The sequence below is a fragment of the Ascaphus truei genome, chromosome 3 (genome assembly GCF_040206685.1).
Source record: "Ascaphus truei isolate aAscTru1 chromosome 3, aAscTru1.hap1, whole genome shotgun sequence".
NCBI classification, from domain to species: Eukaryota; Metazoa; Chordata; class Amphibia; order Anura; family Ascaphidae; genus Ascaphus; species Ascaphus truei.
Genome location: NC_134485.1, coordinates 59,389,884 through 59,414,377, shown reverse-complemented (window position 1 = coordinate 59,414,377; position 24,494 = coordinate 59,389,884). Strand labels below are relative to the sequence as shown.

At 41.4% G+C, this 24,494-nt stretch overlaps 1 protein-coding gene and 1 long non-coding RNA gene across 2 annotated transcripts in view; one reads left to right on the top strand and one right to left on the bottom strand.

The window, feature by feature from the left end:
• The first annotated feature begins 3,060 nt into the window (after positions 1-3,060).
• Positions 3,061-10,838, top strand: LOC142491468 (uncharacterized). Its single transcript, XR_012800404.1, has 4 exons — positions 3,061-3,463; positions 6,490-6,588; positions 9,649-9,733; positions 9,984-10,838. It is a non-coding gene; the product is annotated as an uncharacterized LOC142491468 (long non-coding RNA).
• ADGRG7 (adhesion G protein-coupled receptor G7) overlaps positions 4,702-24,494 on the bottom strand; it is a 76,529-nt gene continuing 56,736 nt past the window's right edge. The window contains exons 9-16 of the mRNA XM_075594089.1: positions 20,440-20,600; positions 16,723-16,872; positions 15,662-15,774; positions 12,450-12,778; positions 11,709-11,790; positions 9,949-10,110; positions 6,501-6,657; positions 4,702-4,930 (exon numbers count right to left, since the gene is read on the bottom strand). Of these exons, the coding sequence (XP_075450204.1) occupies positions 4,736-4,930; positions 6,501-6,657; positions 9,949-10,110; positions 11,709-11,790; positions 12,450-12,778; positions 15,662-15,774; positions 16,723-16,872; positions 20,440-20,600 (1,349 nt within the window). The 3' untranslated portion in view covers positions 4,702-4,735. The remainder of the gene's footprint in view (positions 4,931-6,500; positions 6,658-9,948; positions 10,111-11,708; positions 11,791-12,449; positions 12,779-15,661; positions 15,775-16,722; positions 16,873-20,439; positions 20,601-24,494) is intronic.

The window sequence follows — 24,494 nt, the reverse complement described above, 5'->3', positions numbered from 1 at the left end:
AGGGAGCAACAAAACCTCAGTCCAGCAAGCACAGCTCTTGTGAAGCATGGCATTCTGAGGGAAGTGAACATGAGTAAGTGCTGCACACTATATATATATATATATATATATATATATATATATATATATATATATATATATATATGTATGTGTTAGCTTTATTAAATACTTTTGTTCTTTTCAAATCTGTGTGCCCTGTCTTCCATCTTTCATCTTTGTACCTGGGATTGGAAGCAGCCTTTCGTTCATTGATGGGAGCACCGGTAACTGTATCAATTCTTTTTGCAAGTTTGCTGTGTTTGCTTTATTAAATACTTTTGTTATTTTGAAATCCGTGTTCCTTGTCTTCCATCTTTCATCTTGATTCTGAGGGAAGTGTCTTCTTATAGTTCATTCAGGTCATTTGTTGGAGTCAGCACAGCACAGCTACTGTAGTTCTGCCATATCAGAACAGATGATGGTGTTCACACATCCATACTAGTGCCAGGCTCTCATTTTCTGGTTGTTAGTATGTCCTCTCTTTGTCCGTGAGACTGCGACTGGCATATGATATAATTTTTCATTGTGTGTCCCTTCCCGGTCAATGTTGTGCTAATATTGCATGCAATCCTATGTGACTGGCATCTACTACTAGTAAGCCCCCAGCCACAAAGATATTCCGTAGAATTGCAGTTGAGTTTTGTTGAATTCATATTTTTGTTGATGTAAAGTTAGGTTGGCATTTTTAAGTGCTTAGTACACCTGTTCCAGTGTTGTAATCAAACAGAGAAAGTTGCAAGTCCCAAAAGACAGGACTTACAGAAACTCCAAAATGGGGCACTCAAAAATGGGTACAAACATATAAAAATGTTTATTGAACAAGCAATTGAAAAAGGACAAAATAGACATACTATAATAAAAATACACTAAAAAACATATAGTGGACCGTCTCCTTTAAACATTGTAAATGCAGGAATGTGCAAATGACAATAAAGTGATACTAGAGGCTCCTCCGGTGTATCTTTGATAATAGGAAAGGTGCATTTTAACAAGCCCTAGAACAACTGAAAACACTGCCAGTGCTATCAAATCTCACAGTAATCCCGGTAATTAGTAAGGGACAAAAAAGTATGCCTCACCCAAAGGAGGGATATATCTGTGCAGCTAGCTGTGTAAACAATATGCCTCATTGAAGATGAACATACAAATATATTAGGCACAAACTGCAACTATGTATTTAGAGCAAACCCTGGTGGAACTGCAGCAACATCGAATCAAAAACATACAATGTATACAAAATGTAATTCCTGTGCTCAATAGATGTAACATATCTACCTAGACGATAATTGAAAGCGTAGGCTATAATATACTGTACATGGGGCATACTGTATGTTGGATGGTATAGCAATATAAAAGTGATTAAGTACCTTCTTGAATATCTCAGTAATCCTAATAAGTGAGATACTAAAGCACTAAGGATATGTATGCCAAAATCTCTATTACAAATAGAAACCTTGGGCTAGCTCTGTAAATACGGCAGTATAGTCCATGCAATGTCAGTAAATTAATCCAAGGGCTGCAGATTGCCGGAAGTAATCTAAAGTTCAAGTACAAGCCTTTAGTCTGCTGTGTTGAAACGGAGGGTTGCCCAATACATGAATTACCCTAATAACGCCAAACGACATCAGTTGTACATGGCTGGGGCAGTCAAAAAGCATACATGGAATCCTTCATAGGAGAATAAACTACCGGTTACTACTGCCTGTTGCTGTTGTAAGCTCACATTTCTCTCCTTTTTTCCTCAGGCTATCACCCCCAAACAAATGGTCAGACTGAACGCATGAACCAATCCCTCGAACAGTATTTGCGTTGTTTTTAATCCGATTCTCAGGATAATTGGGCTGAGTTACTTCCTTGGGCTGAATTTGCGATTAATTCTCTCAAGAATGAGTCCACTCAAGAATCACGTTTTTTGTAAACTACGGATTTCATCCTACTCGTCTTCCCATGTATTCTCCCAGGTCTGGAGTTCCTGCAGCTGATGATAGGGTATCCACCTTACAGGGGTCTTGGAGGAGGATTCAAACAGTGTTACAGGAGTCCGTGCTAAGACAGAAGAGACAAGCAGAAAGGCTTCGTCGGGAGGCCCATAAGTTCGTACCTGGAGATAAGGTCTGGCTATCTTCTAAAAATATCACACTGAAGGCCCCAACCCCTAAACTGTCTCCCAGGTTTCTGGGTCCTTTCTCTATTCTGAGACAAATCAATCCTGTGGCCTATCAGCTTAGCTTGCCTCCCTCTATGAAAATCTCTCCCATCTTCCATGTTTCACTCTTGAAACTGTTTATTCAAGGCAAGCAATTCGCTCATCCTTCTCTTCGGCCTCCTCTCCCCATTGTACCTGGACAACAGGCGTTCGAAATCCAGTCCATCATTGACTCTCGCATCTCTAGGGGCAAGGTCCAATTTTTGGTCCACTGGAAGGGATACAGACCTCAGAATCGTTCTTGAGTGTCGCATGCGGATCTTCACGCCCCGTCCCTTCTCAAACGGTTCCACCAAAAGTTTCCCCTCAGACCTTGGATGGTTAATCCGGAGTCTGACCCTCGAGGGGGGGGGTACTGTAAAGATCCGCGCTGCGGGTATACACGCTTCCAGCGCTTCCCTACCTGATCTCCATGCTGCCTAGGCTCCCCGGCGGCATGCCTCACTCCTCACGGCCCCCTCCACGGCCGCTCCCGCACTTCCGGGTCACACGCGTCACTCTTATGGGCACACGTGGACACAGGATGCTATTTGCAGGCGCTGTGCGCCTGACTCCACCTCCTGTGCAGCTGCGCATGCATGGCGCGCTTCTCTGCCCCTTCTCCAGCAGCTCCACCCCCCCAAGCACCTGTCTCCTATCGGACCCTTCCCCGGGCCACTCCTCCTCTCCTCCCCTCGCAGGTCCCAGCCTCCCAGGCACTTCTACCCTTCCAGGTCCTCCCTCGGGCCGCTCCTCCGTCCCTCCCCTTCCTCTGATAGGTCCCAGACCCCTATTTAGTCTCCCCTCACCATTACCTCCTTGCTCTGCATAGCTTCTGTACCTTGGTGCTTTCTGCTGTTGCCTTGCCCCTTTTGTCTTTCAGTTCCTGTTCCTGTCCCTGGATATTCTGCTGACCTCCCTGGATCTTGACCTTTTGGCTTTGGACTTTGTTTATGCTGCTCTCTGGTACCCCTTGGATTGGCTTTGGACTTTACTACCCTGCAGACTTCTATATCCCCTGGACACGGCATATGGACACTCTACTACGCTGCTCTCTCCATCCCACGACCACTGGCTTATGGACATTCTACTACACTGCTCTCTCCATCCCACGACCACTGGCTTACGGACTTTACCTTTCTTCGCTGGAGTTGTCAAGTATGGTAAAACTAACCATCTTTGTTACCAGGATCCCCAACGCTACTTCCACACTCCGGCTGTGCCCCCGTTTACTGCTAGGTGTGTGGTATTACTCCTTTCCACCTCAGTCCCGGGGTCTCGTCTGGCTTGTGGGCAGGCCGAGTATTACAGATAGATCCCCACTGGCACATACTTCCCTAGTAGCAGGCTCACACTGTTAACTGTACAACTCGGTCTTTATTGATGGTACTCAGCAATCCTTCTCCACGGTCCCTACAGCAGACCCAAGAGGCTTGAGGCCCCAAGAACCCCTCCTTAGCTCCTTTATCCCCTGATGGGGTAAGGAGGATCAACTTCCACTCCACTGAGGGAGGGAAGACACCCACCCACAATTTGGTGGAGTGCCAGTTTATATACCCGGGGAAGGGGCTTGTAACCCTGCCCCATAAATGGGCAGGTCCAGGTACTGACAGGCATCACACCATCTGCATGTGACCCAGTAAGTACCCTCCCCAGGTATGACACGCCAAACTGCTGGTAGGCCTGCCCCTGGATTTGATAACATTGTAGCTATCCAGGCTGCAACTGCAAGCTAGGCCCTGTGCAGGAGTTTAACCCCAACACTGCGTGTTCCTATCAGGACTTATTGTGTTTAGGCCAGTGGAAAGGCTATAGCCAGGGGCACTAGGCTACACATGTAAGACAGAAAGGAGACAACCTTAAGCTGCAAGCAAGGAGCATGCAGGGGTATAACAAGCTGAAATGTAAGACCAGAAGAGCCAAAGCTTTAAAGAAGAGCAGAAGAGTATTTCAATGAATGCAGAGGTTTAAGGGATGCCACCTAGGTGAATTTGTGAAACTAATCTACGTGATAGCCAGTGATAATATTGTAGTAGTAGCACTTCAAATAAATAGCATGAGAGCAAGTTGAGAGAGGCTTCATAATTACCTAATAGCTACAGTACCGTCCCATCCTGTATTGTATATTTCCTTGTATTTGGTTTCTTTTATAACTTTAAATAACCTTCTTTTCATCTTCTCATTGGGAGAAATGTGCTATATAAATAAAGTTATTATTGTATTATTAATAATATACATTATTTGGTGGCTGGTTTGAAATATTCAACCAGATTGAGTCCTTAGTTGAATTCAGATAGTTAGGACCCTAAAATCAAAATAAAATGCTACAGTTGTCCTCAAGCTGGAAACAAACTACATTAGCATATAAACAATAAACAATAACATCTGCATTAATATGCTGCCTGAATTAACCACTAAATATGGTATAACTTAGCATACGTTAATAAACCGACCACTAGTTTTTTTTATTTTGACATTTGTTTATTGTGTGAAATCTTTGCTGCGGGAAAACTACTGGTCGGTTGAGTCTGTAAAATTTCTAAATCTTTCATTATATCTTCTGGTTGTTCGTTTTCGCAAACTGGCGACCCAGTACACTTCTGAATGTATGTATACTTTGCATGAAACGAGCAGATCAAAAAAGGCCGCCATTTGATTCAGAAAGACTGGAGATCTTAATGTATAAAGTATAAAAATTTGAAGACCCTGCATATTAAAAGAAGAAAAACAATGTTACAAACGTGTCAGAAATGTATCTGAAATCACACTAGTAAACATTCTAAATTCTCACTGCTTTAGTTATTTGTATTATTACAGATATAAGTAGTGAGTGTTGGTGTTTCCAAAGCCGCAGGTGCATGTGGCCTCTGGTTCACTGCACACTGTGACCACTGCATTTTAAAGATCAGAAAAGTCCTGGCAGTAGGGGTCTCCTAATGCTACATTTTGTGTTTCCACTCTGGATTTAGTGAGCTACCAAGCTTGTTACATTGTTATTTTAACATGGATATATTTTTTTAAAGATTTTACTGGACCTGTTTTGTTACATGCAGTACCTTCCATAGCAAATCCTGGATTAAGAAAGTGACATGTTCATGAATTGTCCCTTTGGGCTTGTCTGTCTTTGGTCAGTGATGCTGCATTTTGAGGACGGCAGAAAATGATTGACCCTGACCACGTTTGGCTAATCCTGCAGTATTGTGTCAGGGCTTGACATACATTGCACTTATTCAAACCTTAAATAAGTACTCCACTACTGTGCAGTATCATTAAACATCTAATATTGGCTAATTCTCATTTAGACCTATATGTACTAGACTCTGGTAAATAATGGAAAATAATGTGACATTACCTAAAACAAGAACAGACGTTGCATACACTAAGGTAACAGAATGTAAAAAGATAATGGCCGTAATTAGCATAGGCTAACGCAACGTTATTTCCGGATATTTTTCTCTCTTATTACTGTATCTCTCTCTTCTTTCCAGCAAAATTCCTATTTCAGTGTCAGTTATGTATTACCTTAATAACCAAGTGTACTTTGTTAGCGATAGCCTCAACAGAACTTGGTAAAGTTATCCTAGTATGGGTATCATTTGGACCAGGGGTGCACAAAGTGGGGGGCATGGGGTTTACAGAGGCCCTGCACGCTTCCCGAAAACATTTAAATTAATGTGGGGGGAGCTGCAAGGCCTGTATTTACCTCATTTTAAGACCTGATAAGGAACAGATGATTGTTATTATGTCCTGATATGTAAAACCATAGAATTCAAAGAGGGTGTACTTTCTTTTTCACACCACTGTATATAAACTATATAATATACGTATTTACTGTATATACACTAATTAGCACATCAGTCACAAATAGGTGTTTATTCCTTTTCCAACGAGTTGTTTTTATTTACAGTAGGTAAATGTAGTTAAAGACTATTAGGACACATAATATGTATTTCCTTTATAGTATCCACTTTTTTAGTACACAATTTTTAAAACACACTATTTTGTTCTCCAAATTAAAAATAGTGCCATGCTTTTTAACAGGAGCAAAACCTGAATAACATAACGTTATTTGCTCTGTTTAGATTAACATGCTTTAATTTAGGTAAACGTCATTAAATAGGCTAACAGCGTTTAGTCATTCTAGGCCTTACCGCTATTGCATTTTAATTCCTGACCCCTCCCCCTCCACCTTCCCTCCCACACAGTGTAATTTCCATAAAGCATCGAAATGTAATAACTGGTTATTTTGTGATTTTGTCCTGCAGTTGTATTGTACCTGAGTTGAGCTACAGATGCAGAAAACAAAGCTGAAAATGACTCGTTCTCTGTCATTATTGATCAGCATTAAATAGCCGAAAATCCAGGTAAGTCCAAGCACAACTGCTACAGACAGTGTGCTTATTATCTTCTTTAAATATGAAGTTCTTTTTGTACTAAAAGGAAATGCAAAGAAATACAAAATGTTTAAATAGTTGGTTTAGTACAAAGTTCTAGTAGTCATACTGATCCTGGACAAAAGCAGATTCGATGTAGGTTGTGGTACCTTTTAGCAGAACAACATTAGACTTCTTCATACAGTAGACGAAATAATAGTGTACAAAGTTTTTGAACATCATAGGTTCCTTCTTCAAGAGTACTGTGGCAGCACAGATACAAGGAAACATATACTGTCTATTGTAAAGTGGTGAGAAGGAGACACATTTTGGGAATCTTCAAGGGAAGTGGTGAGAAATTGCAGAAATTAGAAGGCACTATATATGCTGTGTCAGAGGTAGTCGAATAGCAAAGGTGTGAAGAGATGCCAGACTGTTATGATCATACCTTTCCTAAAATATGCAGCAGGAGTTGGGTTTAGTGTTGCCATAATGGGTCATAAATCCAATATCTTACGCCATTGTTTTAGAGTCCAGAAGTTGTTCATCTATGCTGCATATTTAAAATTTCCTTTAAAAAAATAATATTGTCAAGCTTGACAATGAGTGCCTGTAAAAAGTGCTGCCCTACAGGAGTTCTTGCATGTCTGTTAAGTCAATAGCACTCCATTTTGACACTTATATACATATATATATTTTGTGGGGGCTCAGGGGTTCCCTAAAATAGCTTGCTGGGGTTTTGTGTTATGTCTGTTAAGGGCCTATTTGGTTTCTCCAACATAGTGGCCTATGCTGTAAGCCCCGATAAAAAAATTTGCTGTGTCGTTTACGCCGCCAGTTTTGACAGCGTTGCTATCACGGTATTCCGAAAGCCCTGAATACCTGCGATAGCAAAATGTGCAAAACTGGCGAGTAGCCCGCAGCGTGCTGACCTCCTCTCTGAAAAGGCTTTACCCGATGATTTATTTCAGCTGCAGAGAGAGCTGCTCAGAGAGAGCTGCTAGATGACACCAGGGACCCACTGCTTCCCGAGATACAGGCCCCGTTACTGGGTGCCGGTATCTCCTATTCATTTAAATGTCTCGTGTCACGTGACCGGTGACTTAAATCCATAGGAGATACCGGCACCCCATAACAGGGCCTGTATCTTGGGAAGCAGGGGGTCCCCGGACCTCCAATCAACAAGGTTCTGCTCCAGAGACCCCTGCTACAATACAGTAGTATTAACATTAAAAATCAAAAGAATGTGTTACTGTAACGGCTGTGCGCTATGGTAATGAAGCTGCTTTAATGATTTAATGTTTACTAATAGTGTGCGGGAGCAGGGGGGTCTCCTGAGGTGAACCTCATTGATTTCAGCCTCAGGGACCCCCTGCTTCCTGATTTACAGGCCTTGGTATTTAAATCCCCGATCACGTGACGCGGACGATTTAAAAATGGCAGTGGTACCGCCACCAGATGCCCCATACCGGGGCCTGTAACTGGTGAAGCAGCGGGTCCCTGAGGCTGAAATCAAAGCAATTCAGCTCAGGAGACCCCCTGCTCCTGCACACTATTAATACAAATTACATTAAAGCAGATTCATTACCTTAGCGGCTATCCGCTACGGCAATGAAGGGGTTAAGGCACAATAGCAGCTTTATTGCGGAAGAGCGGGTGAGTGAAGGGGGTACTTGGCCCAGGGTGGGTTATTAGGCCTAGCGAGAAGGTTGCGCAAGGAGCTAACCCCTTCATTACCATAACGATGGTAACCGCTATGGAAATTAAGGGGTTAACTCCCTGCAACCCAGCCAGTATGCCTAATAACCCATCCTGGGCCAAGTACCCACTTCACCCAATCCCTCTACTCCCAATAAACATTACAATACCTACCACCCACCAAGAAACAACCCACCCACCCCCTGTACCCCCACATAAAAGCATTTTTTTTAATGCACAGGATTGATTCCACAGGCCGCAGGGGTATTTGGGTGTTCCCCGCGGTGTCCATGGGCCTCTAGGTGGTCCCCGCGGGTGTCCGGGTATCCCCGCTGGCCGGCGGTACCAATGCTGTGCATAAAAAATTTTTTAAAGTTCAATACATGGCTATAAATACACGCCCCACCCGCCGCCCCATGCAAACAGTACAGTAATTGGGCAAAATTATTATTATCCACATATGGATAATAGTGCATTTGCCCATTTAAAATAAAACATCAACCAGCAGCATAAAGTAAATAAAACTTACCCCTGCCAGCATGAAGGGCGTCTTCCTCCTCATCACCGTCCATGCCCTTCGTTGCCAGAAACAATACAATAAAAAATACAATCTAATGGCCCCTAACCCCTTAACCACCTTAGAGGTTATTAACCACTATGGTAATTAAGGGGTTAACCCACCCTTCCCCAATACCCACCCTGAATGCCCAACCACCCACCCAAGGCTTCAGTGAGTGCCCCGAAAGTGTCAGAAGACAGAACCCCTCACCGCAGAGGCAGGGTCTCTTACTGTATGTCTATCCCCTCCACATCAACACCCTACACACAGCTGAGAGCTAGCGCCCTGTCATCAGCAGTGTACATGCATGCCGCTCACAATGACACGGCTGCACTGAATAGCACGTCACTAACCAGGTTCTCTCACAACCAATGATATCCTCAAATATCTACAATCCTTGCTCTCTGAGGATGTAAGACTGAAAACTATTGTCCTAAAGCCACATAGGATTGCCTACAAGCAGCCTTTCAACCTCTCCAACATGCTCATCAGAAACAGATTGACATCTAACTAGAATACAGAAATAAGGAGAACACAGCCCAGCAATAAAAAAAAATGCAAAACATACAAGCACATTATGTACAGAGACCACCACCATTACCGCTCAGCACAATAAGATCAATATACTGTACATGATAACTCGCCTGCAAATCCAGCAACTGTAGCTGCAAACTGTGAAAGATTTTTTGTTTTTGCGATTGCAAAGTCCTTTTACTGCTGTTTTTAGCAACTCCTCATTTTAAATTCGATAGTTAAATTCTAGAGATGTGATATGCAAAATTGTTTTTTTACAGTCATTTTCACATGGTTAAAATGGCCACTGCCACAGTAACAGCTGATTTCAGTGGCATAAGAAGAAGGTGAAAACTCAGCAGAAAAGTAAGATTTCGAAGACATGAAAAGATGTTGAATACATGAAAAGGAATAGATCAGCACAGCATGAGCCATCAGATTATGTTATGACTTAATTTTAGTTTTTGTTGGGGGGGAGTGAGGGAAGCTGCTTTAATGTATTACACTACATGGAAATCCAGGTATATGAATTATCATAGATGTTGCAAATGTCACCATCACTTTTCCTTAATATTTTTCACCTTGTTAATTTATCATTTTTTCTCCAAATTGTTAGCACTGCAACTGCTACAAAAATATAAATGTTGATGACAAGGGTGATCCCCACTGGCAGGAGAAAAGCAAACAGCATTGGCTTATTGATGTCAAATCTCCCATTTTGGTCCAGGGCTGCCAGCCAACAGCTACAGTAAAACAGAGAGAAGCAGAGAGAACCATCATTATTACCAAGGAGTTACATATTTAAAGAAGCCATATATACTGTACATGTACATATGATCCAATTATTTATCTACACCTTCTGTCTTCAAATAGTAGATCGATAAACATGGTCCTTCCTATCTCATATCTTTTGAATGTATTATCTTGTCTAATGTTATCACTGTGGGTGCTTTCAGGCAATAATAAACTGCATTGTACACACTACCACACCCAGGGCAACTGCCAGATGTCATTATCTTCTGTTGCACCTGCAAGGCTAGTTTTCATGCTGGGATAAACTCAAACAAGCTTGAAGGTTATAAGTTGACCTAAATTGTACTTGCAAGCAATAAAAATTCCACTCAGATTATTGACACAACAACATAGTGCTATAATATATTAATAATGACTAAACATGGCTAAGGGGGATTATTACACAGTTTAGAAACACTAGAAATGCAGAGAACTAGGATTTGTTTCATTTGAGGAATGTGTATTTTAGAGGGGTACCCATTAAAAAAAAGGTAACTGTAAAGAAAAATGTTTTTCTTTTCGTTCTGCAGGTGGTGTAGAAAAGCTGAACAATTAGATTTGTGACCAAACACTGAGTGAATTTAGAATGACCCAAAAGACCATAGGGCCTTCTATAAATATAAAGCGTCGTTTGTTGTAAAAGTGATGCACAGAATTGTAACAAATGAATCAGTCTTGGTGCGGCAATATAAAAAAAATATTATGATGTGCAGTGTGTCACGTGTCAATTATTTTACTAAAACTAAAATGCTAGGGGGTGGATTTTGAGTGAAGTTTGGAGGTTACGGCACACATACTGTATGCAAATGACATGTATACAAAAATTGCAAGTATGCAAATGACATGTATAAAAAATTGCAAGCATGCACTGATTTTGTGTGCCGGAAATGTGTCAAAATGGTCTGTCACACTATTTCTTGGCAAATGAAAGAAGACACAAACAGTTCTTCAAGTGTTCACATATATGAACATAACTCACACCATGCAAAGAATAAGAAAACGTGTGACAAATCTAAGCACCAGAGTATTGACATACAGTAACAGCAGGATTTTCAAATACATAAAAAGAGATATTGGTCTCAAAAGCTTAACTGGATATACAGAATATATAACATAGATCACAAAATATGCGGGACCTGCAAACAATATGAATTTTCACAGACACCTACAGTAGATAACTTGGAAAATTTATTCTGGAAATGTGCTAACTTTTAGCAAACCAACTTTAGAGTTTTTCATAGATTAAATTGCAGTGTACAGAGCTTTCTGAACTTAATACAGTGTAGATTCCTTCTTCAACTGTAGTGTGGAGTATATGTGAAGAATAAACCGATGATGATTCCAAAGCTCTGTACACTATAATTATATATATATGAAGAACTCTAATATTTTTCCCTTAAAAGGTATCACAATGAATCTACTGTAAAAGAAATGACCCTTTGTCCATAAATGCTCATACATTTGAAATGTCTTGTCCATTGCAAATAGGATTCTCTTATTTTTTTAAATAATGTTACAAATGTACTAAATAATGTAATAGTAGACTTACAACTCTTCTTGACGGTAGTTTAATGGTGAGTTTAATCTGTATGTAGCTCCCAATGTTATGGCAACAACAAGTGCTGGGATACCTAATGGAAAAACATAAAATGTTTTTACTCTATAGTACATTGCAATGCAAATATATCAACCATTGAAACAGGCATGCAAACTAAATGCCGCATGAAGCATTGCACAGTGTGTTTAATCACACACTGTGAGGGGAGAAAGCATGCTTTAGCCACCAAGATAAGGAGTTCAAGCTGCATATTTATAATTACAGTAAGACCACTTTTAGGAAGGATGCCAGCAGACAAAGCTGTCTACGTATACAGGCAAAAGTAATGTAATTCTGTGGCAATATGTATCAAATGAAAAGCAATATCATCATTTTCTTTGATACATCTGTAGACCTTGTATATGCTCCAAAATTGCCCCAAAGTACAGGATATGCTATATTATAATTACAAAGTGTGGATTGCATCTAATTCCTTTTGACTTCCTCCTATATAGGTTGCGGATAATATATCTGGTTTACTACTACTTTTACACCCTAGTACATGATTCCCAGTGTCACTACCTTTTATGTACCCATGTAAATCTTCGTTTCTCATTACCTTACCAGATTACTACTCTTTGCTAGATTGTCAGGGAAATAATGTTTTGTAATGAACAATCACACTACAAGATGCATCACGCCAGATATGAAACACGCACAAGATATGAAACACGCACAAATAAAATAAATTACCCCATCCAATTATTGATGCAATTCGGGTGAAGTGAGTTGGAAGGTAAACGGAAACTTTAATCAGTAGAATATACATCTGTGCGGCATAAACTGCTGTCCATACAAATGTTGCAAGCAGGAAGTAATGCAGCAGTGCAGCTACTGTTGTACATAATGGATTATTAGGTGGATCAATGATGTCTTTAGGGGGAACCGTGTTCTGCAAATCTTTAGCCGTTTCATTCTTCTCTTTCGCATTTCGGTTTTCCAGTCCAGAGATAAACAGTATATTGAAGGCAAGCATAGATATACACAGACTTACTAGTATCCAGGTTATTTGTTTTTTCTTCCTGAAAACAGACATAAGTGAACAGCTGTGTTTCCACTTACACATTTCCCCCCCTGTGAGTAAATAGACTGTTTAATCAAAGTACACTGATACAGCAGTTGGATACAGAGATATGTGACTCTACCCAGCCTATATTGTCCAGTAAAGAAATATACAGTAATTCCATAGCAGAGATTTCTAGTATCTTGTGTATTAAGGTGAACACTTCCGTCCATGTTTGTTGGATTTTGGGATATGACCAGAATATGTGCAGTATATTCCCCACTTCACCACAACCACGCCAGCACAGAGGGGAAACGCCTGGGAGAAAAGAGTGCAACCTGGCAGGAGTCATATACCATCTGAATACTAACTTGTACATATTCTCCTTAATTACAACGCATGATGAATTTTTGGAAGCAACTTCCCAGATGTCTTTCCAGATATCGAGGTCTATACAAACGTTAAGATCCTTTTCGCAGGATACCATATAGTTATCGGGGGTTTGGTTGCTCTTGATAGAGGATAAACTGTGATATATTCTGGAGATAATGCCCTTTGTGTGCGGCTGGTGTAGACACCAGTCCTCATACAAAGTTAAAGCATGGGGTTGACTTGGTTTGTAGACTGATTGGATATAGTGCCTAACCTGGAGAAATCTGAAGAATTCAGAGGAGGGGATATCATGGTTTGTTTGTAACGAAGCAAATGGGGGGACTTTCCCTTGGGTGAGGATATCCTTAACTCTTGTGAGTCCTTTTTGAACCCAGGTATGGGAGTGCGGGTTTCCTGTGTAAAAAGGAAGGGAGGGGTCCGAGAATAGGGGTTGCATAAGGGAAGGGGTATCGGTTAGTTGGAACTTAGTTTTGAGGGAATCCCAGAGATTACAGGCAAAGGATATCACCGGGTTCTTGTAAATCTCAGGTGGTCTAGACTTTTTATTGAGTCAGAGAAGATTTTTTATTTTACATGGGGAACAAATCAAGTCCTCTATCTCGACCCATTTCCTTTCAGTTGGGTTTGAATGCCAGCTAATAAGTTGCCCTAGTTGTGCGGATCTATAGTAGTTTTGTAAGTTCGGGAGAGCTAAGCCTCCTTCTGATTTGGACTTATAAAGAATATCTTTACGAACTCTGGGTCGCCTATTTTGCCAGAAAAATTTCTAAATTTTCTTCTGTGTATTATTTAGGTCTTTCTGACAGATTTTAACCGGGAGAGTTTGGAAGAGATAGAGGAGTCTAGGTAGAATATTCATTTTAATGGTGGTTATTCTCCCAAACCAGGATATTGTATATGGATTCCAAGTGGTTAAATCCTCAGCTATCTGGTCGAAAAAGGGTTTAAAATTTGCGTTGTACAGTATAAAGTTGAGTAATCTTTTGTTAAGATATTTAATATGGTTCGGATTCCATTTAAAGTCGAAATTTAGTTGGAGTAATTTTACCAGTTCTTTAGGGAGATTTAAGCTAAGGGCCATGGATTTGGAATGATTAATTTTATAACCTGAAAGGGAGCAGAATTTTGATAGATCATGAAAAAGGTTAGGGAGGGATGTGAGAGGTTTTGAGAGCGTCAATAGTATATCGTCCGCAAAAAGCTATTTTGAATTCTTCCTGGCCAACAGGAATAGCCGCAATATTGGGATTCATCCTTATCCGACATGCTAATGGTTCTATGGCTAAGGCAAACAACAAAGGTGACAGCGGACAACCCCGTCTAGTTCCATTTGATGTTGAAAAGGGATCAGACAAGGAGTTGTTCGTCTTCACCGTGGCCGTTGGTGTGGAGTATAGTGTGTTTATGCTATTTAATATTTTGGCTGTGAATCCCATCTGCGAAAGTGTAGCTGACATAAACTGCCAGTCTAATTGATCGAACGCTTTTTCTGCGTCTAAAGAGAGTAATAGAGATGGGCACTTTGTGTGTTTTGCTACGTGTATTAGATTCACCATCCTCCTTGTGTTGTCAAGGGTTTGTCTGCCCAGGACGAACCCCACCTGGTCCGGATGAACCAATTTAGGGAGAATATTATTTAATCTGTTGGCTAAGATCTTTGCATAAAATTTTAGATCAGTATTTAACAGTGAAATAGGTCTGTAGCTAGAGCACAGCAGAGGATCTTTCCCCTCTTTTGGGATTACCACTATGGTAGCACGAAGCATATCCCTAGGAGGGGGAAGGCCTAGTAGCATCTCATTAAATACTTTGGTAAGAAATGGGAGGAGCTGCAAAAGATTATATAATATGCCACAAAGAAATCCAACGTTTCGGCAGAGTCTCACTGCCTTTATCAAGGAGCCCTCTCCTTGATAAAGGCAGTGAGACTCTGACGAAATGCTGGATTTCTTTGTGGCACATTAAAAAAAAAATTCATAAGCCCGTGTGCCTGCTTCCCTTCTTTTAATTGACCTTCCCTGGGATGTCTGGACCTCCATGGACCCAGAGCACCGGCAGATAAGTACCCCCCTCCAGCACCATATTGCAGTGTGCATGTACTCCTCTCTATGATTGTCTCAGACAGGTCCACAGGCTGTCTTCCCCCATAGTCACTCAGCATACAATGCTTCCACTGCAGACAGGGGCTTTCAGTAATGACAATACAAATGGGCACTCAAACTGTGTAAAACAGCAGGCATAGGTTTATAGGGATCCATGTTAAAATTAATAAGCCGCAAAAAGTGATACAGTGTGGGTGCTCATTTGCATGTCATTACCCAGAATCCCTGGCTGCAGTGGAAGCACTGTATGCTGAGTGACTGGGAAAAGGCAGGCATGTGGACAATGTGAATGTGATCATACAGTATGTATTTTTTTATATTGCAACTCCGAAATAGTCTACAAAAATTAATAATCATAGTCTTCTGAATATACCACATACGGAAAGTATATGACCCAACAGCCTTACCTGGTAATTATTTGAAATAAAATAGTAATGGTTAATCCAAGAATGGAGAGAGCACATCCAATGCTTGATATAATTTCTAGTTGTTGTGCATATTTGTAGTTAATTTTGTAGCTCTGAAAAGGTATCCAACATGTTAGACAAGCAGTTACTTAGAATCTGATGAAGATTCTCCTTAGTGAAGTGTTTTTAAACCTCACTAAGCACTAAATTCAGAGAGCAGTAAGCAAAAGAGAAAGATACAGATTTTTCTGAGATGATATTTGTAAAAGTTTCTGAATTAACTATAAAAAATGCTCCCATGTTGATGCACTAAAAGGTATCACTCCCTAGAAAAGAATCACATTTTCTACACCTACCAACACAGTTACAAGACATGTCATTTCAATTCTAGACTATTGTACATTGTAAGTTACACTGGTGTTAACTTTTTTGTTTTATGTTCACATTCAAAAGCATGTGCATCTTAGAGAGTGAGGGGGGAAATAGTGGCATGCTACAATTAAAACTGTAATCCAATTTGTCGCTTTTGTTTTCTATTTATTGATTGTTTTTTATTATAATTATAAAACTAAATCCATTGAGACACAACTGTCACAATATTTTCCCTTGATCCCTCCCAGTCCTTAAGAAATGTAGTTTGTATATATTGGGGCTATGGAGTTTGGGGCCAATACACTGTAAATCTATTTGAAATTATGCATACAAGTGCAGAGGCAGTATGGGGAGATGGCCAAATCTTCAAATGTACATACAGTATCTACCACCAGCACATGATTATGATGTCTACATTATAGACAGGCTAATTGCCAAACAAGATGCTGGTGTGTGTGACATCGCTCAGAAGCCTATACCTGGAAGACAAAATTATTTGAGAACCGTAGGGCTCCTGGTGGAAACAGAATGGCAGACTGTTCTAAGAGTTCCTTTAGATAATATATATATATATATATATATATATATATATATATATATAATACATATATATAATACATATAATAAGGGGACATTCATGTTTTAAATAAAGGCAATTGGATTCTGCTAGACTTCAGAACCTACTGTACCATTAAAACAGCAAAATTAGTAGTATGATTGCAACTGCACCATAGGAGGTTCGACTCAACAACTTTTGTACAACCGGCTGTGCTCCAGTCTTTATTTGTATAGTCCCAAAATACGCATGCGTAATCAATCAGAGAGAATAAAGAGTCGTACTAAAAAAAAAAAGCAAACAGATATTAGAATTGCATTATTATAGATAAAGGCATAACTTTTATAGAATGTATCGGTGTAAGAAAACAATTCTATGACCTTGTGTTAATTCATTAACCTTTTAATAAGCTTGAGTGCTACCAGTCTTCCTGCACAGTAACCATTTGATCACTTATGTAGCTATAGTATCACATAGAGAGTCTCTTTTCTATTTCAAGCATGATCACAATTCCTTGAGAGTTACACACGTGATCTGCCCTTGAACAACCAAAAAAAAGTCCCCTCTTTGTCATAATAACCACCATCATACCAGCTCTTTTGACATCCTGTAAACATCATTAGGGCACCCAAAAGTTTAAGTAATGTTTTTTTTGTTTGTTATTAGTCAAATGGGTAGTACTATCTTCATGAGTGCATCACTTCATAGAAAGATAAAAGAAAATGAGAGACAAAATAAGAACATCCAATGTATCCTTTTTGTTGGTGCACACTCTAACAAGTTAGGAAGGTGGCCATATAGGCCAACAACATCAAATTAGAAGAAAAACTTTTTTGCAGTTGATCACTCATTTATACCTTCATGGTTACTATTTCAAACCGTGACGTGTAAAGTCCAAATCAAGTCCTTTAGTGATGGTGATGAGCAAAGTGCAGATTTCCTCCAAAACGTGACGTGATATGTGAAAAAAATAGAGAGAGAATTATGGTGCAGTATGTCAGATTGAGGACATAAAAACATATAACACTGACAACATAAAACAAACAAGACAGACTCACAACATCAACTAGCCAGACAGAAATTAATAAAAAAGCTATTTAATGACAACTAATGCAGGATTCTGGATAGTTTCACACACTAATCCGGGGGGGCAAAATCATTACCCTACTCACAGGATGCAGGATGTTTGAAAGCAGCAGGACTTGAAGCACTTTCTGTGGATCCAAGATGGCGACCGGAGCTCACTCTCTGGCGTCCCCACGTGTGGTAGATGCTGTATGGAGCTCCAGAGGGTCTGGATCAGTGATGCTGCTACGCGTGTCTCTCTCCTCCTGCCGGTTTCCAATTCTCCTACTCTCCTGTTACCCAGCCGTGCGGTATATTCTCCACGAATAATTTGCTTCTAAAAACGAGTCCTCCCAACGCGTTTCGTGCGCATGCGCGCACTTCTTCAAGGGATGTCGCATGCGCACGAAACGCGTTGGGAGGACTCGTTTTTAGAAGCAAATTATTCGTGGAGAATATACCGCACGGCTGGGTAACAGGAGAGTAGGAGAATTGGAAACCGGCAGGAGGAGAGAGACACGCGTAGCAGCATCACTGATCCAGACCCTCTGGAGCTCCATACAGCATCTACCACACGTGGGGACGCCAGAGAGTGAGCTCCGGTCGCCATCTTGGATCCACAGAAAGTGCTTCAAGTCCTGCTGCTTTCAAACATCCTGCATCCTGTGAGTAGGGTAACGATTTTGCCCCCCCGGATTAGTGTGTGAAACTATCCAGAATCCTGCATTAGTTGTCATTAAATAGCTTTTTTATTAATTTCTGTCTGGCTAGTTGATGTTGTGAGTCTGTCTTGTTTGTTTTATGTTGTCAGTGTTATATGTTTTTATGTCCTCAATCTGACATACTGCACCATAATTCTCTCTCTATTTTTTTCACATATCACGTCACGTTTTGGAGGAAATCTGCACTTTGCTCATCACCATCACTAAAGGACTTGATTTGGACTTTACACGTCACGGTTTGAACTGGCGCCGGCTTATCTTTTTTTTCTTTGCCAAGTTACTGACTGTACAGTCAGTTTTTGTCTGGCTGCCAATTTATTATTATTTATCATATTAATATTGTGTGTTTTAGCGCTGTTTTGCACCGTCTTTTCTGTTCATGGTTACTATTAGCAACCATTTCCAATTACACCTATTAGGTTGCCACAAGAAATTAATTCAGATTGCCTAAATGCATACCATTGGCAGTTTGTACACTCATATGCTTTCACATTGTTTTAACCATGTCTGCTCACTGCAGCTGTTTTTATTCTTTAGTTCACGTTAATAGTGTTACCCTATGAGTCATTAAAATTGTTTTATAGCTAGTTATTAGCAGCACTTTATAATTCTAAGTGCTTGCTACCACTTCGTTATCAGGTCTTACAATTTGGTACTAGCCCTTATTAGCTAAATGTTGCTACTGGTTAGACTTTAACTCTAGACATACTTATTATCTGCCTCTATAGACCACCAATATGGTTTTCTTCTAATTTGATGTTGTTGGCCTACAGTATATGGCCAACTTCCTTGATTTTTAGAGTGTGCACCAACAAAGAGGATTCCTGTTCTCTCTCTCTCTCTACATATTCCCTACAGATGCAATCTTGACTTTAGCCACGATCCGTTGGGGGAAATAACCCAAAAACTTGGCAACTCACCTTGGCCAGTGTATGGCAGGCTGTAATGGCCCATCGGATTAACAAAGCCTGGGTCCCTGTGTTTGAATGGGTCACGTGCTGTGTGAATCCTACAGACAGACCCACACTGTACCTGCATGCCTCTAACAGGGGATGGTGAGGCTTTTATTTTATTTTGATAACATATAATGGTAGCAGGCGGTCTCCAGTGCTGAACCACATTAATTTCAGCCTTGGGGACCCCCTGCTTCCAGTGTTACAGGCCCCGTTATGGGGTGCTGTTATCCCAGCGGCCATGTTTAAATTTTTCCACGTCATGGCCCATAACGGGGGCCTGTAGATCGGGAAGCAGGGTGTCCCCGGACCTGAAACCAATGTGGTTCAGCTCCAGAGACACCTTGTATTACAAAGTAAAATAAAAGCAGCTTCATTACCTTAGCAGCAAGCCGCTAGGACAATGAAGGGGTTAAGCCAGAGCACCTGCTTTATTAGGGGCAGAGGGGGGGAGTGAAGGCGGTAGTTGCCCCAGGGTGGGTGGTTAGACCTACCAGGAAGGTTATGGGAGGGTTTAGCCCCTTCATTACCTTAGCAGTAGTTACCACTATGGTAATGAAGGGGTTAACCCTCCCACTACCCACCCGAGAGGCCTAACCTCCCACCCTGTGGCAACTACCCCCTTCACTCACCCCCTCTACCCGCAATAAAGAAGGTGCTCTGGCGTAACCCCTTCATTGCCTTAGCGGCTTGTCGCTAAGGTAATGAAGCTGCTTTTATTTTATTTAAGTAATACAGTATTGTAGCAGGGGGTCTCTTAGTTTGGTCTCTTACAGACAGGAGCATCTGGTAGGATTCACACAGTGCGAGTCCCATTCAAATGCAGGGACCCCGCTGTGTTAATCCAATGGGCCATTTAGTCTGCCTACCTGCACTGCACAGTGCAGCTTGGGTTCAACCACGGGCAGCGACAGGCTAAAGTGACAGAATTGGACACTGCATCTGTAGCTAATTGTATTTTGATCTTAAGGTGCCACCTAGATTAATTTCTAGAAAGTTTTACACTACATTCATAGTTAGAGCGAAGCACGCCTCCTCCCCCTTCCCTGTTCAGCTAACATCCAATGCATACAGATTTTTAACAAAAAGTACCAATCTCCAAGGATTTACCTGTGGATTAAAGATAAAATCGACATTATCAAATGTTCCATCAGCAATGCTGCCAGAGATGATTCTTCTTCTGACGTTTAGTTGGCTTTTGTGGGTTTTAGAATTAAAAAGATTGTCATTCTGATAAAGAATAAATCCAACTCTTCCCCACACACTTGAGTCTATGAGAAACAAGTCAAATAGATAAAGACTTATTAGTGCAATAAGTGTTATCTTGCAGTTGTATTTATAATATTATATGTAGCCAGGTCCCCCAGGCTTACCCTTATCTCCGCTGCAATGGGAGAATAAGGGAAGGTTGCAGAGCGTGCAGGGAGCGTTTCGGTACACCGGAGGCTCCGCGGTGGCCCGAGCATCCAGGGCGCCGCCATTGGTACTTGCGCATGCGCAGAGAGTCTCGGAGGCGACGGCGTCAGATAAGAGGTCGCGCATGAGCAGAGAGTGGGTGCAGCAGCGCGCGAAGCACGAGCCAATCGGAAGGGGCCTAGGCCCGGAGACTACAAGTCCCATGAGCCTCAGCCAGACCAGGTGACGCCAGGGAGCCAATAGGGCGATAGGAGACTCTGCAGGAAGAGTTAGGAGGTTGCACAGGGGAGCATGCAGGCAGAGAAGATCGGGAGGGGGACGACGAGGAGCTCAGCGTGTAGAGAGGCAAGTAGCCTCTACACTAGGCCCGTATACCCCCAGGCCCAGATAGGCCCTGAGTCACAGTCAGTCAGAGTTAATGTAGGGACAGGCCCTAGACTAGGAACCTGTCACATTAGTGAGTGAAGCTGCGAAAGAAACAGAGACTGTCACAGCACCATCCCAGAGGTTTGGGACCAGACCTCTTCAGGCATATCATCAGCCATCAGGGTGGGATCGCCCCGGAAGGTATCACAAGCAGCTCTGCATCGTCGGATCCTTTGTGAAGTCTGTTTGCGGGCCCGAGCGCTCCTAACATCCATTAAGTGCACCAACTATAATATTATTCATACTAGTGGCTGCGCAGTCACACACATACACTCACTTTGGGATATTGGAATATGGGAATACGGTGAAGGGTCGCGTCCTGTGAGACGCGGTAGTATAGTGTCTTATTGAAGAGTAACACCAATAGGGATATACAATGCATGGTTATGGTTACTGCTAGTAAAGCTACTGTTTCTTTTACATGCTGTGTGTGTAGTATTGTATTATTGTCCTGCGAGGAACATCTCTCGCTCTGCTGGGAGCCATCACAGATGGAGACGCTGATTCTGATAAGAGGTACTCTATATAAATATATTGCCCCAAGCTCTCCGTGGCAGAGGCTTAGGCCCTGTGAGCCAGCAGGTTATACAGCATTGGTGGTTGTACTGTATTCAGAAGGAAACAGGGCTACATATATTTATAATAGAAGGGCAAATCTTAGTTCTTGGTGGTGTTCATCTTTGTGCCAGGAGGCTGCACTTGGTCCCACAGTTTCTGCTTTCCTGCCCTTATGCTTAAGTGGCATTTACACACAACAAAAAGGTACAAGGCTTATTGATTTTATCAATGTATAGAATAACTGTGATGTGAACTCGGTAGCAAAATATCTGTCTTCCATAACAGAGTGGAAGAGAACCACTATCTTCAAAGCGAGTGAACCAGGTTTATGTTTACTGTCCAGTGTGATTTTCTTGGAACCTGGGACATGTCATTTTGCTCCATATTTACTAAGTAGTACTAAGTTATAAGAAACTTTAGAGCCTTTTCATTAAAATTAGATTCTAAGCCTCGCCGTGTAGGGATCACATGTATTTTGCATGCTTTAAAAAGTCTTATTACTACTGCAGCTCAATATGATAGGAGTACATTTTTGTGTATCTTTAAAGTATTTGAACACATTTTATACATCAATGAAACAGACACTTATTAAGTAACTTTGCCAAACGATAGAGGCCCAAATATGCTAAGCAGTCTTTTGCCATGAGACACTGCTTAGTTCATACAGTACGTGTCTTTTTTATTTATTATTTATTGCATGAAACTAATGGAGTATTAGCAATCTATTGGAACTCAATGAATAGTTAAGACATAATCGTAAAATAGCAGTGCGTTAAAAGTTTAGCCTTTGCTATTTCTTGAACTACAACCCAATTTAGAGATACTGTAGGCTTTACAGTCATTAGCAGTTGGTCTTAAAATATGTTAATAAGGCTTTAGAGTATAGCCATTGGCTATACATCATTGTTGCATCTTTTGCAATTATTAGCTAACCCTAAATTGACTCCAATATGTTAATGCAATTTTGAAGAGAAATAAAGGTATCTCCAATGCATTTAAATGTTCTTGTCACGTGACTCGGGACATTTAAATGCATAGGAGATACCGGCACCCCATAACGGGGCCTGTATCTCGGAAGCAGGGGGTCCCCGGACCTGAAATCAACATGGTACTGCTCCGGATACCCACCCGGTAGGCCTAAACATCCATCCTTGGGGAAACTGCCCCCTTTACCCAATCCCTCTACCCCCAATAAACAAAAATAAACACAACAACCCTACTACCCACTTCCTCTGCCCCCAACAAGCCCCCCTAACACATACAGTACAGTAATGGGCAAAATTACTATTATCCAAATATGCATAATAGCTAATTTGCCCATTCTAATTCAAACATTAGCCAGCCAGCATAAATAAAGTAAATACAACTTCTACTTACCTACTTACCCCTGCCATGATGAAGGGAGTCCTCGTCACCTTACTCGAGGTTCATGCCCTCCGTTGGTAGCAAGATCACAATAAAAAATACAATCTAATGGCCCCTAAACCCTTAATCAACTTAGCGGTTAACAACTACTATAGTAATTAAGGGGCTAACCCCCCTCCCCCGCTACTACCCAGGAGGCCTAACCACCCACCTCGGGGCCACTATACCCAACCTTTATCCATTGAATGACACAGTGGTACATCATACCCATATAATATGGGCATGATAAGCCACTATAGCAGTCAATGGCCAACTTACAACATAAATCATCAGGCACAAAAATATACAACAATTAAAGAAATAAACAAGCACCTAAACACCACAAGAATAAAAGAACTAAAAAGCCTCAACTATACATCAATAAAATTAATCTAACACCAAATCAGCAAAAGAATACAAATTATGGTATCCCAAAATACAGAATACAATTAAATAAACACCTAACCAACAAAAGAATTAAGGAAATGTATCAGCTAACCAACAAACCAATTAAAGAAATACAGTAAAACCTCTAATAAAGTCTTCACCCTTCACCCAGATCTCGACCCGCGACGTCATCCCCGGCAATCCACCTCCTTCCTCCATGAAGATCAGCATCAGGTAAAAAAATGTTCTTTCTTTTATCTTTGTGAAGGGAGGGGGTAACCTGGCTATACGATAAAGGTCAATCCCGTTTTGGTTACCCCTGCTCCGTGTATAAGGGTTCTAGAGAGTTAGCTCTTGGGCCCAGTAATATTGTACCATTCCAATGTACTGTCTGTAATAAAAGCATTTTTTGTGTTTTTCCATTTCCGGGCATGCAATCAAGCCGAGCTTGCTAGGGTATGAGTTTCAAGGGGAGTTTTGAGGAGGAACCATTGACAGAATGCGCCTAGGAGGTTGGGGTCCGGAGATGTCAGGTCCCCTATAAATGTACCTGGGAATCATGCCTGATTCTCAGATACATGTAAGCACATTGTCCCGGCAAAACATCCCTTTGAAAATGCAAGCATGACTTACCACTAGGATACCATACAAACGGGTGAATCATCTGATTAACCCTCCAGGCGCTCAGAATATAGCATAGTCCTGCTGGTGCAAGATAAAGTAAATCTTCTAGACCCAGGCGATACACAACCTTAGTGTAATATGAAGAAACATATAATCATTCCCCCCAGCCGGCTCGCCGCGAGCACTATGAGGTTGGGATATGGGACGCTCACGTGTAAGTCCTTGTAGTGGTTAGTGAAGCCTGTGTGGGTCTTCTCAGTATAATATATCTGCTTCTCCTGGCTGAAGTCAGGGTGTCTCTGCTTGTGATCTTTGATCTTCACCGCCAACCCAATACCCGCAGACGCGGA